Below are 19,036 nucleotides of genomic sequence, written 5' to 3'. Positions count from 1 at the left end.
TCTGTGGCAAAAGCAAAACGCAAACACATTGGGATGTATTAACAGGATCACTGTATGTAAAAGACCTGAAGCAATCCTTTATTCTTCTGAGCAAAAATACAGCAGCAACTTCAGTCCTGGATCGCAGGATAAGCGCCACCCTTCACAAAGGATGAAGGTCCAGTACAGAGTAACAGGAGCAACTGCAGACCAAGAATACATGACCGAAAGAGAATGATAAACACTGTGGTTTAATCTATACTAGCAGGGACTGAGGGGAGACACAGTAGCAAATTCCAAATATCCAACAGGCTCCTGCAAAGAGGGAACTTTTCTGCCTGTGCCCAATAAACAGAAAAAGTAGAGCAATCATGAAACCAAACTGAAGGAAAAGACATTTCTGTTCAGATCGTAAGAAAAATCGAATGGCAGAGCTGCTAAATGTCAAACAGATTGTCCAGGGAGCTTAGGAATCTCTGTCACCAGAGGTTTTCAAAAGAATGAATACGATAAACATCTGTCAGGAAAGGGTTGGTTATCACCGATCCTGCACAGGGGCAGAAGATGGGCTGAATGACCTCTCAAGGTCTTCTCCAGCTCTGCACTGAACAACGGCCTGATACACAAATGACCATAATAGCCGGAAACCTGCTGTGCTGACACAGCCTGACCGCGTTGTTTGTGACCTGTCCTGGTCATGGCTGTTTGCAAGCAGAAATCTGTTGCTGTCACAGGGAAACACATATGCCAGAAAAGCTCCTACCAAGAAGGACAGGGACAGTGGTACCCAAGGTTATTCTTCTGGCACTTGAATGAGCAATGAAGAAAAATGACTTGCTAAAAAATAAACGTGAGTCAAAGGACGACGCAGTCGGGACGACACAGCCCAGGTGACACAGATTACCTGATGGGGTTGGCCACCCTGCTTCAGAAACCAGGAGCAACTGCTCGCAGCCTGTGTGGCAACCACACACCAGTTTCACTTCATTGATGGGAGGGGAGCTGCCAGCAAAGCAACTGCTCAGACGTAACCACAAGAAAGCAGCTCCTGGTGTGCTCCCCTGCCCCTGCACAACTTGCCACGGTCTAACACTTCTGTCTGAAAGTGCATACAACAACACCTGGTTGTGCAAACATCCTGTCCAGTCAAAAATTCTCACCAGCAGAAGCTAACAGATCCACCAGCCCTGCATTAAAAATGCCTGTCACTCAAACCTCTGTGGGGAGGTAGCTCTTCTGGGATTTAAACCTCGTTTGCAGCACGACAAGAGAGCTCTTCAGCTGATGAACAAGGCAGAGCCCAAGCAGCCACTCATAGCTGCCAGGAGAAGACGACACGTCCCAGGTGCTCTTGCCCAGCTGCCAGGGAAGGGGCTAGGCTGGACGGGCACTTATGTGGGTTCAGGTCATCCTGCCCATCAGAGCCAAAAGAACCTTCCTCCAGTGCTTCCCCAGCCCTGACACTGGGCACAAGTTGCATGCCATGGTTGTGCATGGCATGCTGCAGGATTGCACAGCCATCAAGTCACATCTTCCGCTCCACAAAAGCTGCTTTTCACCTGTAGTGGGGGGAGACGCTTATACAGCACGTGGAAAAGGAGAGTCAAAGGCTGAATGGCCCCACTGTCTGCCTTTAAAGACCTCTAAAATTGCAGGAACTGAAAGAGCCAAGTGATTAGCATGAATGTGAGAGGTTGCACACCCATACACGATAGATACACAGTTCAGAAGCAGCTACCGGAATCATCCTCCAGGCCAGGCTGGATCCAGTGCACTGCTTTACTGGGTGATGGGATGGGGAAAAACAACTGTTTTGCTGTCAGGAAAAGACAGCAGTGGGCACCTCTGCGATGCCTCTGTGGGATTCCCCTGCAGCCTCGGCGGGACGGGGCCCTGCACCCCTGCTCCGCAGCCCCTCCTCAGTCCAAAACCATTAGGGATATTTCAGTGGTGGAGCCAGCAGCCCTTGCACCCGTCCCCCATGCGCTTTGGTTACTGGAGTTAGCAACGAGTCGAAAGAGCCGTGTGAGGAGAGGGCAGCGCTGCTCGGATCATCCCTCACCTCCAGTTTGCCCAGAGACTCCCCTAGCCTCCAAACGCCCCCCTCGCCCCCAGCTGCTGGCATCACCACCTCTCCACGAGGATTTAACCCCTGTGGTTTCCACGGCCAATGAAGGTTTTTCTCCATAAACGTGTGAGTGCAAAGAAGCGCATCACCAAGGCGAAGCCCAACGCACCCCGGCCAGGAGGACAGCTCGTCCCTCGGCCGGCAGCCGCCCGATCCTCCGTGGCGACGCGCGGGGACTCCCGGCCTGGCACCTCCCGCCCGCGCCGGGCTGCCCACGGGTAACGGTCCCGCGGGGGGCGGCGGGGTCCCGCTGGGCCAGAGGCGCGTGGGATCCCGGAGGCTCCATCCCGCAGGACCCCGCCGGTCAGGCTCCCCGGATCGCAGCATCCCCCGCCTGGCTTCGGCTCCCACCGGACTCCCGCAGGGCGCAGGCGGGCCCAGCTCCCGGAGCCCCGAGCCCCTTCCCGGGCTGCCCCGGCGGGGGTGGCCGAGCCCCCCGCCCTTACCTTTGTGCCCGCCGAAGGCGCCGTACCAAGAGAGCGAGAGCAGGGCGCAGAGGCAGCCGAGCAGCAGCGTGAGCGCCGTGCCGCTGCGGAGCCTCATCGCCTCCTCGCCGGCGGGGGCGGCCGCATGTCCCGAGCGCGGCGCGGCCTCGGCGGCCCCGGGGGCCCCGGCGAGCGCGGAGCGGAGCGGCGCGGGGCGGAGCGGGGCGGGCTGCCCGCGTGTAGCGCCCGCGCCGGGCCGGGCCGCGCCGGGCGGGCGGGGCGGGCCGGGGCGGGGCCGGGAGGGGGCGCTGCTGGGGGCGGGGCCGAGGGGCGGGGCGGCGGCGGGCCGAGAGCGCCCCCGTGCGGGGACTGCGGGGCCGCGGCGGGCAGCGGGGCGGGCAGCGCGAGGGAAAGAAAGCGCGTCTTTGTGTGTCTGTGTGTGTGCATGTGTCAGTGTGTGCATGTGTCCCTGTGTATGTGTATGTGTGTCCGTGTACGTGTGCATACGTGTGTACACATGTTCATGGGTTACATATATAAGCATACCTGCCTATGTACTTGGCTTATTTATATGGATGGATACATACATACATATGCACATGCACATGTCCATACACAGTTAGACGTATATCTCCCTGTGTGTGCCTGCATGGATCTGTGCGTGTGTGTGTGTGCATATGTGCATGCCTGGGTCCATATGTGTGTGTATGTGCGTGCGTGCGCCTATGTGCATGCCTGGGTCCATAGATCTCTCTGTGGGGGTATGTGTGCGCGCATATGCCTGGGTCCATATGTCTCCGTGTGTGTGGGTGTGCCTGGGCCCATCTGTTTGTGTGGGTGTGTGCACAGTGCACCTGTGTGCATGCATGAAGGAACACACATCTCTCAACAAGAGGTGCGTGAGTGGCCCCACGTGTTTGCATCTTTGTGCACCAGGCTGTGTGGAAATGAGTCTCACACCTGAGTGTGCAGGGGTGCCTGTGTGCTCAGCCCCTATGCACAGGGGTGCCCAGAGACGGAGGTGTGCATAGCCGTGTGGCTGGATGCAGGATGAGGTCGGGGCAGCAGCCCTCTTGGCCATGCAGCACAGGGTTCCTGCTATTTCCGCAGAAGCGTTTCATCTTGTTTAAGGAAACAGCACCTAATGTTTATGGAGAGACAAGCAATGCCAGATGACTATCACAAACGAGCTGCCGCCTGGAAGGACATCATCACTCTTCCAAAGGACCCAGTGCACAGAGGTTATGGCCTCAAGCTGATTGCCTAGATGAAAGACAGAGAAATCAGATTTCAAAATTATGTTGCTTGTGTTTTCCTCTGTTAATGGATTCAGCTTTATTCAATCATAGACCGGGAGGAGCTGTACAGTCAGGTCAGGTGTGAAACGCTGAGTTTATGTGCCTCCGCCACCTGAACTTGCTGCTTTGGTTGTTTGTGAGGTAGAACAGCAGGCAGCAGCTCGTGCGCCTCATACACAGGTACATAATTCCTCCAGCTAAAGTTGTCATCTATCATTCCTCAGAGCTCTTTTAGTGAGTAAATGTTTCTCAGACGTGTAAATATTGTAGGACTGGCTTTCAGTGATCAAAGTCCATTGTTTGAAATGTTTGGATCAATTAGGGGGCAATGTAAAGCAAAACATGTGCCTGTGCCAGAGGCAGGAGCAGCAACATGAGCATTCACTGATGCTCAGCTGCAGCCCCAGAGCTGGCCCAGGTGGTGGGCAGGGACGATAAAAGGGTTGTAGAGAGTCTCTTCTCCCAAGCACGGAGTGATAGGACAAGAGGAAGTGGCCTCAGGTTGTGCCAGGGGAGATTCAGATTGGATATTAGGAAGAACTTTTTCCCTGAGAGGGTTGTTAGATGCTGTCCCAGGCTGCCCAGAGAGCTGGTGGAGTCTCCATCACAGGAGATACTGAAAAGCCATGTAGCTGAGGTGCTGAGGGACACGGGTTAGTGATGGGCTTGGCAGTGTGAGGGGAGTGGTTGGACTTGATGATCTGAAAAGTCTTTTCCAACCAACACAACTCTATGATTCTATGTGCTGGGAGACAGACAGGCTCTGCAGGCACATCTCCTCCTGGCAGCACTCCAGCCAAGGCATGAATCCTTCTGAAACAGGAAAATCCAGCAAAAGGGTTGGCAGGCTTCCGCTTGATTTCCTGCTGGAAAGGCAAGGGATGAAGGGAGCTCAGCACCCAGGAGGGATGTCTGAAGGGGAAGAGCTGCTGTGGGTGATACCTGTGTCATTGAAAGCCATTATAGGTCCATGAAGAAAACCACTGACTGCCCATTTGTGTAGGAAATGAATCTTCTCTAGTTTATAAAGTAAACCACATTTTTCAAAGCTTGAAATGGCCTCTCCCAGTGATGAGACAATCCAGGAAGGAAATAGTGGCCTTTGGGTGGCACCAAAATCCTCTGCCTCTGGTGCCAGACGCCAGCAAGCAGCTGTGAGGTCCCAGTGCAGACCACTGCTCACACCAGGCAGATCCCTCAGTAGGGAAACAAACTGAACACCACTCTCATGAATACAGAAAAAAAATCCTAAGGGAGGCTGGATCTGTGCTTCCTCACCTGGCTTTTGCAAGGCATTGCCCAAGCACCCGTCACCTCCAGAACCTCAGGTAGCAGCACATGCCATGACTCAGAGCAGCCGAGCCCTTGACTGATAGGCTCCACAGAGAGCAGCCCCGCCTCCAGGCTCAGACCCCCGCCCAGAACATCCACCCCCAACTCCACGCTCTGCTGCAGGCAGAGCCTCAACCACCCCAGCAACAGCACTTTCACCTTCAGACTGATGAAAACAAGCACCAGCAGCTCTGTCCCACCCAGCCTGCTGCTTTCTCGCCTTAAACCTACGTGTTAAATCCAGGCATCAACAGAGGGTTCACAGGAATTAATGGAAAAAAACCCTCCAGAGGCAACAGACAAGCAAGAGCTGCCTGTGGGAAAGGCATGTGAAATCTTACTGCCATTACGGGTTTAGAGAAACAACATGACATGTTGGCTGTTTATTTTCAGCTGTGCAAAACACTCCCACCACTCGGGCTATGTGATGTGTCTGCAGTGGGGGACAACAGCATAACATTAATAATTTCTCCAAGACAATTAATTAGACTCTTTCCCAGGGATAAAGCTTAATCTAATTTCTGCTGTTAGACTTTGTCTTCATAGAAGTCTGAGGAAATGGATAAGCTTTATAGTACCCCTGCATGACAAAAACCTTGGTCTCTCTTGGCAAAAATGAGGAAGTGAGCAAAACTGCCAGCACTTGTGATTTTTATATCAGACCTGCAAAGTTCCCGTTTATTCTCGAAGTTCCTCCCTCTTCATCCCACTTTTGCCTTTTATTCTTTCCTTGACAAGTAGGTTTTGAGCCTTGGTCCTTTTGCAGAGCAAAGTTTAAGATATGAACTACAGAGACCCAAAATCCCAGAAGCAAATAAACAGAGCAGAGATGATTTTTTAAGGTGATCTCATGATCTTTGAACAGTTGATGTTGGCAACACCCTACAGAAAGGAAGGCCTTCCACAGAAAGAACTGTGATTGTGATCCACAGGACTTGAGGCTGTTACAAAAATCAGAAAGAGAAAACGTTTATTATGTCTAGGTAACAAATGTAATCCAGATTTATGGCTGATTTTATCTAGCTCTCTAAAGAGCTTGGCTCTGGAGTTTGGCCCACCTGTGAGCAGGTCAGGCTCAGTCCTTCCCAGCCTGCTTTAAGCAAAGAGCACTTCCCATTTCTTCTCATAAACCAAAGTAACTTAATTTTCTTCCTGTTTTACAGCTCGCTCTGTTCAAACATCACTAGAGCCTGTGCCACTGTAGTACAAATGTTTCCAAATTCTCCTTGGTTCCAAGAGATGATCACAACAGGGCGCTCGCCTTCGATGTGTCGACACGATGCTTTAATTCGGGGCAAAAGTCAGGTTCTCAAAGCAACACTTACCCCAAGCAATTTGTGTAGGTTGCAAAAAGCTTCTCACCTTTGGGAACTCCAAATCCTTATGTATTTGTACAACACTCATAGCATGCTTGTACTTTGTGCCTGCTCTCTGCTCATTTTCTCTATTTGTTCCTCTGTCTCAATAAAAAATACTGACCCAGAGTTTTTTGCCCTTAAAAGTTTCATCATGCCAATGAGCAGTGGTGCTGAGCCAATGTAAACACCTGATGTGGCAGAGCTAACCCTCAGGAAAACTCTACCCTAACAATGAGACGGAAAAAAAACTTACCCACCCCCTCTCAGCTTTCCCTTCTGCCTGCGCTGCTGCGGAAGGAGCATTTCTGCTTTGGAGGCGGTGAGCAGCGTTTTCAGTGGATTGGTAGAGGAGAGAAGCTGTCACGAGACCCGGCTGAGTCACTGGCATCTGACCTGATGCATCTGGAGGATCCTGCATCTCACCAGAAGGCTCTGGAAGGAGCGTGTGCACTGTGGCACCCGCTGCGGTTCTGCACCGTCCCGTCACCACACGCCATCCTGCTAGAACCAGGGAGTGCCCGGGGCCCAAACCTTCCCCTCCACACAAGGAGTGCCAGGGCAGTGATGGGATCTCAGGCTGGAGTCATGATCTGGGGAAGAATTCCCTCTGGAATATCATCATCAGCCTCTGTTGTGGTGTGCAAGGAGGGAGAAGCTTGAACACTTTCTCCTCCCCCTTCATCCCTATGAAGAGTTTGGACATAAGGAATATTTCTGGTGGTTGTGCTCTCAGAGCAAGAATCTCACCAAATATTTTTAAACACTTCCCAGCAGAACGTGGGTGTAGAGAGAAAGCAGAGCACTGCAGGGATGCTAATTGCTCCTTTTGAGCCTTTCCTCTGTAACTTTGAAATTTTAAACTCTAACAGCTTTTTTTTCCCCCCCACCCCCTTTGCTGTTCCTTTGCTACAACCATCTGTGAAGCTGGCTGCTCAGCAGCTAGGGCTGACAAACCACTTTTGGGCAGGGGTTGCTGTGATGCTATGGGATTCCTAAAGAACCGTAAGGAAACATTGCCGCAGCCAGTGCTTCACGCCAAGAATGCCAAACCCCGGATCCCCTGTCAAATGGAGGAAAAAACATCTTAAGTTAATGTATGTGGGAACACAGCACAGCTTCTCACAGGGCCTCTCCAGGGCTCTGAGAAACTGCTGAGAAACACAAGGTCCAAGATCTGTGCCTGAGAGGGGTTCACTGGGAGGAAATCCTTGACCTCAAGGAGGAGGAGACTGACTGAGTCACTCCTGTCCCGTGATGGGTGAGATAAGCCAGCAGCAGGTTGGTGAAAGCCTTGTTTTCCTTATGTTTTGTAAAAGTGCATGATGTCACAACCAGAAAGCTGAGCATGACTCAGCATGCCCCATCAGGAGAAGGGGAATTCTCTCTGGCTTTTGGGCCCTTCTGTATTTGCCAACTGGATTAAAGTTCACACATAGGAAAATTTAGATTTCTGGTTTGAATTTGGTGCATTGCCTGGTAATTACAAATTCATCAATTAATCTGAAGACACAATTGGCTTGAAAAGACCTGACAACTTGAGTACAACCCACTGTTACCTCAAATGCCCAGGCAGTGATGGAGAAGGGAGTAAGGAATTGGTCCTGTCTGGGACAGCAGCAAATCATTGCCCAAGGAAAGAATGTGCTGGGGCTGAGTCCCAACTTAGGCTCTATAAATGAGATCAAAAGTGGCCATTGGGTTCCTCAGAAATAGAATATGAGGAGGACATGCAAAGCAGATGTGACACAGGCAGAATGTCCTACGCTGCATGCCCTGCTACCAGCAGTCCTGATTTTATAGGGGAAAAAAGTAATTAAACTATGTCAAGCCAGCAGCTTTCACTGGCATCTTCAGAAATAAGGACACAAACGCAAAGAGGCAAAAGGGAAGGTGAATGCAATACACCTTTACTGTGTAACCAAACCTTTCGGTGTCTGGTGCTGTAAAAGCTGGTGACTCATGCCCTGCAAAGCACCATTCACATGTAAACCTGAATCCATTTAGATTTAAACTTTAACTCATGATCTCATGGAGGAAGATTGGCTGTGTCATACCTAGAAATAAAAATCCCTAGAAAATGTCTTAAATTAAAATGGTCAGCTGTTCCCACTGTAAATACTGTTTTCCAGAAGTATTCAGAAAATTGTCCCACATATGTCAAAAATTTATCTATATATGGAAGGCCATGAGCTTTAACATATGTACTCCAGGCCAAGACATAAACTACCACCCCATCGTGGAAATTAATACTCTTCACGTTCTCTTGATTGCAGGAGGTGATAAATTGTGACACAGTTTCTCCTAAGTTTTTATCATCTTAAAACAAGAGAGATGTCACGAGGAGTCAGAGTGGTCAGGCCCTGGGGTGAGAGAAAATTAACACCAACAGGGAACCTAATAATCATTGATCCATCTTTATTTAATTACCCTCGGACAGCACAGACAGGGTGATCTGCCAGCTGGATTCTCCTGTGGCCAGATTAAGATGCCTGTCAGCTGTATCTGATCTGCAAAAATCTACTTGGAAAGGCCTCAGAACATCCTCCTTAATGTCAGTTGTGTTTACACCAGTGTCTTTATTTTTAGCCACCCCTTCCAAAACACTGGGTTCAGGGAAGAGCATTAGTGGAAGAGTTATTTATTCCTGCTGTGCTGAGCATGCAAACCCCTCTGACGGGTACCAGGGCACAGCTCTGTCCCTTGCTCAGGTTGGCCCTGCTCACCCCTATGCAGAGGACAGAGGTGAGCAGCAGGACCAGGAGAGCTGCATTATCATGTGCCCCAGCTAGCGTTACTGGCTGCTACCAGGCAGTGATGGGACCAGTTGGTGCATGGCAGGCCTACAGTCATGTTTCCTCACCAGTGGGCTGCATGTCCCTACCAGTGCGCTGTGTTTCCTCACGGGTGGGCTGTGTTCCCCTACCAGTGCGCTGTGTTTCCTCACCGGTGGGCTGTGTTCCCCTACCAGTGCGCTGTGTTTCCTCACTGGTGGGCTTTATTTCCTCACCGGTGGGCTGTTTCCCTACCAGTTGGCCTCGGAGGCCATGTGGCTGCCCAGAGGCCATGTGGCTGCCCAGACATTACCCACACCACATTCGCTCCCTGCTGCTCAAGCACTGCTGATGCTTTTGTGACCAGTGCAGCCCTGAGCCCCCAAACTGCTGTGTTCATTGGCACTCCGCGGAGGCAAACCCAGGCACAGATACTACTCCAGAGAGCAGACGCAGCCATCGGCAAGCATTCAGAATTTCTGCTGCATGAAAACAAAGGTCCATAGTGCCATAATTTTGGTCCTTTCACAAGAAATACATTGAGGTGCGGGAATGTGTCCAGAGATGGGCAATGAAGTTGGTAAAGGGAATGGAGCATAAGGGAATTGGGAGTGTTTAGTCTGAAAGAGGCTGAGGGGAGAGAGGATGGCTCCCTGCAGCTACCTGGCAGGAGGCTGTGGTGAGGCGGGGGTTGGTCTCTTCTCCCAGGTAACAAGGGATAGGACAAGAGGAAACGTCCTTAAATTGCACCAGAGGAGGTTTAGATCAGAGATTAGGAAGAGCTTTTTCCCTGAGAGGGTTGTTAGACGCTGCCCCAGGCTGCCCAGGGAGCTGGTGGAGTCCCCATCCCTGGAGATACTGCAAAGCCGTGCACCTGAGGTGCTGAGGGACACGGTTAGTGGTGGGCTTGGCAGTGTGAGGGCAGCGGTCGGACTCGACGATCTCTAAAGGCCTCTAAGGCCCAACCCGAATGAGTCTGTGACTCCGCGTCCCGAGCCGGGCGGGGCGGGGCCTTTGCGGGGCGGGCCCGGGGCGTTGCGGGCCGTTGCGGGCGCGCGGCCCCGCCCCGCGGCGCTATAAGGCGGCGGCGCCGCAGCCGGGTCCCGCCCGCCGCGCTCCCGCTGCCGCTCCGCTCCTGTTGCGCTCGTCCCCCGGCGGTAATTCGTGCTGCGCCACAGGCATGGCGGCGCTGACCGTCAAAGCTTACCTGCTGGGCAAGGAGGAGGCGGCCCGCGAGATCCGCCGCTTCTCCCTCACGGCGCCCGTGCGCTACCAGCACATCTATGACCGCGTCTCAGAGCTCTTCCAGGGGCTGCTGCGGGCCGGGCCGCCGCCCGCCTTCCGCATGCACTACAAGGGTGAGCGGGGGTGGGGGGGACCTCCGCGAGCGGCGCCGGCCCCACACCTGCGGCGGGTCGGGGCCCGCGATCCGCGCCCCGGGGGGTGGGAGGGAGGGCCGCAGGGCCCCGACCCGCCGCCGGTGCAGGGCAGGGAGCTGCCCAGCAGCCGGGGTATCCCTGCCGCCCCCTGACAAGGGATGCCCGTGCGGACACCTGATGGTCTGCTTTGCCCTCTCTAGATGAGGACGGAGACATGGTCGCGTTTTCCACCGACGAGGAGCTAGAGATGGCGCTGCCTTACGTGCAGGACGGCGTACTTCGTGTTTACATCAAGGGTAAGGCCGCCCGGCCCCGAAGCGCGGTAGCAGGTCTCTGGCAGCAGCCTGTGAGCTCTCTGGGCAGGGCTCTGACGCTGAGACACAAACCCCGGGCTTTTCCCTTGTCCTGAAGGGCCTAGTGCAGCCTGCAGCTTTTGTGGTTAAACAAAGGGCAGGGTGATAACATCAGAATATAAATCCTCCCTTCTGAGGGGGTAAATTGATCACAAGTTTCCTCCTAGTGCTGTCGTCTCAGCCGGCCCAGTGCAAGCCACAGTTGTACTGGCTCCTTGCAGATGCAAGGCTAGCACTGCTATCTTTAATATTCACAACAGCATGCTAGGAGGCCTTAATTCTGCCTTATTCTTCACATAGATACCTTCAAAGCTTTACCTGGAGTTCACCTAATGAGTCACAGGTCCCTGTCCTGATCTGTTATGTTATGCCTCCTGGCACTTCCCGACTCCCTCTCCAAAAACATTCTGTTCTGGGGCTACTTAGGAAAGGTGGGACAAGAAGCCAAATGGGGTAGTGCAGTACTAATCTCAAATGAACATGCCACAAGATTGCTGGCATGCTCAGAGGAGCAGGTATCTTTGCAGAGCCCCTTTGCACTTGGTTGACGTTCTCTTACATGCCCCCAGCTTGTGTTTGGCAGCCAGTGTAAAAATAAACTGACTTAGTAAGTCAATACTGCTCTGACAAGGGCCGTTTGTGCTTCCCTCTCCTCTGCCTGATTTCCAGCCTTTAAATAGTAACCTCATTCTTGATGCAAAGTTTCCTTTCCTTAATAGAGAAAAAGGAGTGCCGGCGGGAGCACCGGGCGCAGTGCAGCCAGGAGCCCCCCCGTGACATGGTGCACCCCAACGTCATCTGCGATGGCTGCGAGGGACCCGTGGTGGGGGCCAGGTTCAAGTGCACTGTCTGCCCAGACTATGACCTCTGCAGCACCTGTGAGGGTAAAGGCATCCACAAGGAGCACAACATGGTGATGTTTCAGAGTCCGCTGCTGAATCCGTTCCAGGTGAGGAAACTGGGGCGGGGGAACTGATGAATGGAGTGTTACAAGTCGTAAGCTCCAGGTAGGGTCTGGCTGTGTGTACAGAGTCACATGAACATGACTGTTTCCTTACAGTGGCTTCCCCGAGGACGCTGGCTCCGTAAGATGCGGCACGGTGTCCCCCCCTTCCCATGGATGCACTGCTGGGGCTATCCTGGCCCTGCAGCTCCGTGCCAAAACTCTGAACAAGCCCAAGCCAGTTCTGCGGCCTCCGGTCCACCTGCTGCAGAAGGTAAGAGGAGATGCTCTGGTAAACAAGGTGATGGTGGTGGAGCCAGAGTAGCTGAGGTTCTAGAAGCAGCACAGCGTAGAATCTGGGTGGAAAAGCAGATACAGGAGCTTGAAATAATGAGCACCTTTCAGTGCAGAGGGGGATTATTTTAAGGCATGCTTGGGCCTGTGCAATAGATTAGGATGCAAAGAGGGTATCTGGAACCAAACCAAGCTGAGCTGTTAGGTTAAGCACGTCACTGCTCCAGATCTGCCTTTCAGCATGGCTAATGAGCCTTAACAATGCTAATGCCACTGGTTTTCTGTTCCAGAGGTAGCTCAGAGTTGGTTTTTGTCTCGGTGCTGCCTTTGTTGTGCAGTGTATCTGAGTGACAGGAAACCAGCACCAAGATCTCAAGGGGATACGTTCTCTAGGTGCTCTTTCCCTCTGAGCTTGTGTGTGTGCTAACAGAAATTGTTTTTCTAGAGGCTTCTACTAACAGCCAGCCTCAGGACCCCAATGTCACCTTCTTAAAGAATGTTGGGGAGAGTGTCGCAGCTTTTCTGAGCCCCTTGGGTAAGTGACTTGGTTTGTTACCTCCAATCCCTGAGACTGGCTTAAAAGTCCTTTAACAGTCAGCTGTTGTGACTGATATCTGAACTACCTCATGCCCCTGAGCTTGGAATGCTTCATTTACTCCTGGAACTAATAATGTCAGAGCTCAGAACAGCTGCTGAGTACCTTTTCAAAGCCCTCCTTTTTGGAAGAAATGAGATTTAACTAACATGTTGCCACTGTAACATTAAGCTGAGGTCAGTGGCTCAGGATTTTGCCTGGCTGATGTGGGCACAGAGAATTCTGCCCTGATCCTCTAAATGTATGACTTGTCTAGAGGAAGATGACTCGTTGCAGCTTAACTAGTCTTTGTTTAAAAGAATGCTTTGCATTTTCATTCCTACATGTTAAATGGCAAACTGTAGAACTGCAGAAGCCTTAGCATTCAGTCCAGGACTGAGCCATGCTCATCTAGAACTGTACTTAAATTCTTAGACTTTTTCCCGTCTCAAATGTGCTTCTAGGTATTGAAGTTGATATTGATGTGGAACATGGAGGTCAGAGAAGCAAAGTGACTCCTTCTTCCAGTCAAGAGCAGCAGAATGCTGAGTCAAGCAGCAGCATTCCTAACCAGAATGTTCAGACCACACCAGACTGGAATAACACGGGTTCTACTACAGAAGTAAATACTGTTTCAGAGCAGATACAAGACATGGTAATAGATCCTGTGCCCACACAAATGGAAGATGGCACCTTCCAGTCCCAGGTACAAGAACTATGATACTAATTTAATAGTGTTTGCTGAGGCTTTACTAAAAAGGAAGATAATTTAGCATGTATTGGGGGATCAAATCTTAGGAAAGATGTCAGGTAAAGGGGATATACAGCACCTTTGCTTTACAGGTTTACAGCAAAGATGGCAGGACTTCTCGTGGATGTAACTTTTAACATCAAAGTTTGATAGCAAGAGCATGTGTACTACCTGGAAAGTACTGCAGCACCTGGACCTCTTCTCTTTCCATTTAGGAACACAGTGAGTCCAGTAGTTCATCGGGGTGTGATGAGGACTGGACCCACTTATCTTCCAAAGAAGTGGATCCTTCCACAGGTGAATTGCAGTCTCTGCAAATGCCAGAGACGGAGGGTCCCAGCTCCCTGGATGTATCCCAGGATGTTCCCCCACCTGGACCTACAGGACTGCGAGAAGCTGCACTCTACCCACATCTCCCACCAGGTATGGGAACATGTGCAGGCCTCAGAGCTGAGAGTCACTGTCACTTTTGCATGATGGCAGCAGACCTGCTTTTAGAGATGGTAGGAGCCAAGGGCACTCCAGTTACATGCTAAAAAAGTTATGGTCAAGTTTATCTGTATGGCAGCTCTTTCAGCCTGTTAGAGATGGGTTCTTCCCTTGAATGTGAGCAGCTAAGACTTAACAAGACTTCTGACCCTAGGTCAACATGCCATTTGAGCACCATGAAAAAAGGTGGTAACCTAAACAATGTCCTTCTGGTACTACTTGAGTACCTTGAGGTACTCGAGCCTTCTGGTGCAGGCCAGGCCATCCTTTGGCTTAAAGACCAAAGAAGACTGGTAGAAGCCAGTAACAGTCTACAAGGCTGCTTAACAGATTAAGAGCAGGGACTCAGCTAGGCCAGCTGAGTCTGACTGAGCAGTTTTTTAGCTGGTTATGTATCTTATCTCAAACATCCACCCTTCTGGGAGAAAAAGGGGAGTACGTCTTGTAGCATTCATTTAGCTATGCCAGATTTACTAGGATTAGTGCCAGCCCACCTCCTGTGTGGTATTAGAGCTTTGGCTGGTTTTCCAATTACATGATGTACTTCAACTTAAAACTGTTCTTCTCTTAACAGAAGCAGACCCTCGCCTCATTGAATCTCTGTCCCAGATGCTCTCTATGGGCTTCTCTGATGAGGGGGGATGGCTCACTCGGCTCCTGCAGACCAAGAACTGCGACATTGGGGCAGCACTAGATGCCATCCAGTATTCCAAACAGCCACCTAACTTGTAGTAGTCTGTGTAACAAAGCACTTCTCGCTGAAAACAGATAATGCAGTACAACTCACTCAGCAGTTCATCCTTCTTCCTGCTAAAGGTTTCTGTCTCATTCCTCAGTGCTTGTAGAATGAAGGAAAAAATAAATACTACTTCCTGTAATGAGTCTGTGTGTGTTTTGAGTATCACAGCTGTATTGCCTTGTTCAGTTTTAACTGAAACTGGAGTGATGAGGCTAAGCAGCTCCTTCTGCACAGGAAGCAGCCCCAGGTGGGCTGCTTACTTGTATGCATATACCTTGGTCTACCATTAGGGCTACAAGGGTGAAGCAAAATAACTGCTTTGCTGTTGCTGAAGCCTTCATACAAAGGGTTGCTATGGGAGATCAAAACAAAGAGGTAGAGCTGTAGTTTGTAAGAGGGAGCTAATGGTACAAGCCAGCCATCCTTTAGAGCCTGGGAGCTTCCCCCTGCCAAGTAGGTCCTGCTGCCCTACTTATTATTTCTGGCTGATGAGGTTGCTAGACAACACTGTAACCCTAATAGCTGCCCCTTGCACCAGTCTCTTCTACCCTTGTCCCCTTCCCCCAAACACAGCCATGAAGGAAGTAAACAACTTTAATGGTGCAGTTCTGGACAGCTTAGAGTAAAGCCACCTGGCAATTCAAAGTCTTGCCTCAGTACTCAACATCCCCTGTGCGGTAAGAGACACACAAGTAAAGCCAAAGATAACCTGAACTACTTAGAGATCATCATCAAATTCCTCACCTGTGCAGAACAGGTGTTGATGAGAAGCAGTGTTAGGCTGTGGCCCAGTGTTAGAGCTATGAAGGATGTTTGCCCTTGTGCTATGTAAATAGCACCTTCCTGCACTGGCCTCTAACACACCAGGTCCTGCCCTTGGGAATTGCCTTTGAGGTTCTTTAAACACCAGATCCTCAAGTGAGCAGCTGGTGCTGGGCACCATGGCAGCAGGGAGTTTTGAGGCAAGCTGCTCAGTGCTGGCAACATACTTTTTAAACTCAAAAGCCATACCTTGAGGTAGCACTCTTCGAGGCTGTCCCGAGCACTTGCTGGCTGTGGCAGCATCTGCTGCAGCGGCGCTGCCTGGCCCCAGCCTTCCACTGCCCTCCCGTGGTGACAGGGTCACCTTGGCAGCTCTTTCACTACAGTTGTCAGAACATGAGAGAAACTTTTCCCACTTGGAGGGTTTGGTACAAGGAGTTGGGGTTTCTGTGTTCTCCTCAGGCACTATGGACTCACAGACAGCAGGAACCATACTGTCTCCAGAAACAGCATCTCCATCTTCTTGATGTGGCACTGCTACTGAACAGCTCTTGTGCTACAAGGAGAAAGAGAGCTTGGTTATAAATCCGGTACACACAGCCAAGCTGCACAGAAGCAGGCAAAGAGGAAGCATGCAGGTCCTTCAAATACATCCACATTTCCACCAAATTCCCACCATCCCTCTGAGGCAGAGCTGATACTGATGTGCTTGGGCGTGCCTGTGACCTCTGGGCTGTGAAGACGCAGGCCAGCCTCACCGGCAGTGCAGGTAATCACAGTAAGCCTGCCAATTGCATGCTACAGAGGTGCCACTGCTCAGAAAGGCATAGATTGGAGCTGTGCTGATGGCAGAATCCAGCTCAACCTCCCCACCCCACTATGTCAGGTGGCCCTGTTTTTGCCTGAAAGGTTTTAGAGAGAAACTCCTGACACAGTTTTCTTCTCCTCCCCCAGCCATTACAATAGAAGAGCAGAGGAAAGACTCGTAACAATTCAAACTTATGACAACTCAAAAGAGGTCAGGAGAACACTGTTTTGTTTTAGTGGTAGGAAGCATCTTCTACAACTAAAACACCTCAGCAGTTTTAACCTTTTTGGCTTGGTAGACAAGCTGGAAAGCTCCTTTTTCTTCTGCATACTCCTGAACGTCACTAGAGAGGAAGCTCTTCTGGTGTTTCCTGGCCAAGAAAACCATTCACAAAGAGGACAGATTAGCTCCACTGTGATTTGGTTTTTGCTTCACACATCAGAAGTGTTCAGAAATGCATGGCATTAGCAATAAGAGAAGTTTTACCCCCAAATAACAAATCCCAGCTCAGGTTGTACACTGGAACCCGTCCTTTGTTCAGCTATCAGAGATGAGCCCCCTCCCACCAATCAAAACAAATGTCAAGAAATAATCAAAGTTCTTTCCATACCTTGGTTCTTTCTTCCTCTGTGAAGAGAACTGTTGCCTTTCTGTACCTGCCTCCTCCTCCCCATCTCCTTGATCTTCACTGTCCTTGTCCAGATATTTACTCCAGCGACTGCCTTCTGCCCTTCCCTCCTGCAACACCAGAGAACTACTGAAAGCAGCAAAATCAGGGTTCTCATTTCTGGCATTGTTATGTACATGCTGAATGCCTCAAATCAGAGATAAGGACACATTCCTGTACTCTGTTCTGAGGCTCAGTACCCTGGAGGAGCAGCAAACTCCTGTGTACATTTCATTCTCTCTCTGCTTGTATACATTAGTTCAGCTGTTTGAACCCATATGAAAGGATCATCAGTTTCACTTTGATTCACACAGGTCAGTATGGGTTGGCATTGAAGGGATTTGGAGGGTTCTTACCTGCTGGACCGAACTGCCTTCATGTTGGGCTTCTATAGTTTGGTTATCATTTACAGAGCCTTCCACACACCTAAAATAGAGGTTTAAACTGCAGTTTCTAGAACATGCTTCGGTCTATTAATTTAACACTTTCAAATCACCTAGTTACAGCAAAAGGGATTGGATGGAAAGCACAGATAGGAAGACTGGATAGAAGGCATCTCAGGAAAAAAAGGATTTATAGAAAAAGCAGATGTCAAATGAAGGATTTGCAAGGCACATTGCCCATTACTTGTAAAAATCTAGTTAGAGGTTAGCCCTCCTTCCTTCCATACACATAGTAGCAAGTTTGATCTAAAGCTGCTAATCATTCAATGATAAATTCTAATTGGTGATATAATACCATGTCTTTGGGACAACAGCTTAGACTCCCTAATTATATACCAACAAACCAGGGGAAAAGAGAAGTTATTTCACAGTGTTTTGGGGATAAAAATAGCAACCCTTTTTGATAAAGTGAACAAAGAGTAACTTTTCTTCCCAAAGCTTAAACCTGAAGGACTGCATATACATAAATGAGTTATCTAACTAGCTTTGATGGATTGCTGAAAATAACCTGGAGTAAAAAGGAAGCTGGACCAGTTCAAGACCAGTTCAAGATTAGATGATTTGTAAACAGGTTCAGAAATGAAATAAACAGGAAAGCTCGACTCAGATTTTCCAGACCAGCAGGAATTACACCCACATGTTTGCACTAATAGGTCTTTTCATCAACAGCAGCAACAATTACTTAAAAGATTCACAGTGTGAAACCCCTGAATGCAAAAGCTTAGAGTACAGGATGTTTTCTCTCTGAGAGAGGGAAAAGGCCTGACCAACACACACTGCTAACCAACTAAACTTATCTGAAAAAAAGTGTCAGGAGAAACATGCCAGGACACTAAACTCCACAAATGGCTTGTTCTTATGAGGTCATGAGAAAACTGGTACAGGTCATGGCGTTACAACAGGACAGAAACTCCTCCAACAGGACAGAAACCTCTCCTGTGAGCTCTAATTAGGCACCTAACGTGTGAAGATGCACATCAACTGTGCTGCATCAAGAGAAACAAGCAGATAAAGAGTAAGCACTCTACCAAGACGTCCAACCAATCGCTTCCTCTGCCTCCCCCTGCAGCAAGTTTAATTTCTGGACATGGCGCCTACAGTCCTGGCCAGACCCTTGGCCGTAAACCTGAAAAAGAAATCAACAAACACAAGGCTTAGGGAGCAGCCAGGCGGAAAAGGCACAACGGTAACATTCAACTGCTAACCGAAGTTAGCACACGGGGCTGACGTCCTGGGTCGGGCTGACCGCAGCCCGGGCTCCCCGCCGCCACCCCACAGGCCTCCCCCTCAGCGCGGCGCGGCCCCTCACCTTCTGCAGCGCCTGCCGCTGGCCGCACACGCTGCAGCTCCACTTCCCGCTCCGCTTGGCCTAGGGAGGGCGCAGAGGGGTCAGTCTGGGCCCGCTGCCCTTCCCGCCCGCGGCCCGGCTCGGCGCGCACCCACCTGCTGCACCTGGAAGCGGCGGCAGCGGCAGCAGCGCAGCGCCCAGCACCGCGCCGCCATGGCGCGCCCGCCGCCCGCCTCACGCCGCCGCGCCAGGCCC

The 19,036-nt window shown here is 50.8% G+C and overlaps 3 protein-coding genes across 5 annotated transcripts in view; 1 reads left to right on the top strand and 2 right to left on the bottom strand.

Annotated features, from left to right (window-relative positions):
* The window catches only part of MGAT4B (alpha-1,3-mannosyl-glycoprotein 4-beta-N-acetylglucosaminyltransferase B), a 52,106-nt gene extending 49,398 nt beyond the window's left edge, over window positions 1-2,708 (bottom strand). The window contains exon 1 of the mRNA XM_062002314.1: window positions 2,554-2,708. Within this exon, the coding sequence (XP_061858298.1) occupies window positions 2,554-2,650 (97 nt within the window). The 5' untranslated portion in view covers window positions 2,651-2,708. The remainder of the gene's footprint in view (window positions 1-2,553) is intronic.
* Window positions 2,709-10,364: 7,656 nt separating this feature from the next.
* On the bottom strand, window positions 10,365-19,014 carry MRNIP (MRN complex interacting protein). Of its 2 annotated transcripts, XM_062002555.1 has the most exons (8): window positions 18,937-19,014; window positions 18,803-18,862; window positions 18,522-18,619; window positions 17,407-17,476; window positions 16,994-17,121; window positions 16,666-16,753; window positions 15,825-16,131; window positions 10,365-12,322 (listed from the first exon to the last, which is right to left on the bottom strand). In XM_062002555.1, the coding sequence occupies exons 1-8, from the start codon at window positions 18,994-18,996 to the stop codon at window positions 12,300-12,302; spliced, it is 834 nt and encodes a 277-aa protein (XP_061858539.1). In that variant the 5' UTR covers window positions 18,997-19,014; the 3' UTR covers window positions 10,365-12,299. The 2 variants fall into 2 exon arrangements, with proteins under 2 accessions (XP_061858539.1, XP_061858538.1); XM_062002554.1 differs by lacking the exon at window positions 10,365-12,322 and having other exon boundaries at window positions 15,171-16,131.
* Window positions 10,384-14,952, top strand: SQSTM1 (sequestosome 1). 2 transcript variants are annotated; one of them, XM_062002552.1, is made up of 8 exons: window positions 10,385-10,649; window positions 10,871-10,966; window positions 11,743-11,972; window positions 12,084-12,240; window positions 12,706-12,795; window positions 13,299-13,540; window positions 13,801-14,008; window positions 14,649-14,952. In XM_062002552.1, exons 1-8 carry the CDS (start codon window positions 10,472-10,474, stop codon window positions 14,804-14,806), a joined length of 1,359 nt encoding a protein of 452 aa, XP_061858536.1. In that variant the 5' UTR covers window positions 10,385-10,471; the 3' UTR covers window positions 14,807-14,952. The 2 variants fall into 2 exon arrangements, with proteins under 2 accessions (XP_061858537.1, XP_061858536.1); XM_062002553.1 differs by lacking the exon at window positions 12,706-12,795 and having other exon boundaries at window positions 10,384-10,649.
* Window positions 19,015-19,036: the final 22 nt, after the last annotated feature.

Source organism: Colius striatus, chromosome 9, assembly GCF_028858725.1.
Source record: "Colius striatus isolate bColStr4 chromosome 9, bColStr4.1.hap1, whole genome shotgun sequence".
Taxonomy (NCBI): Eukaryota; Metazoa; Chordata; class Aves; order Coliiformes; family Coliidae; genus Colius; species Colius striatus.
The sequence above is the reverse complement of the archived record's forward strand: the minus strand, read 5'-3'. Positions and strand labels throughout refer to the sequence as shown.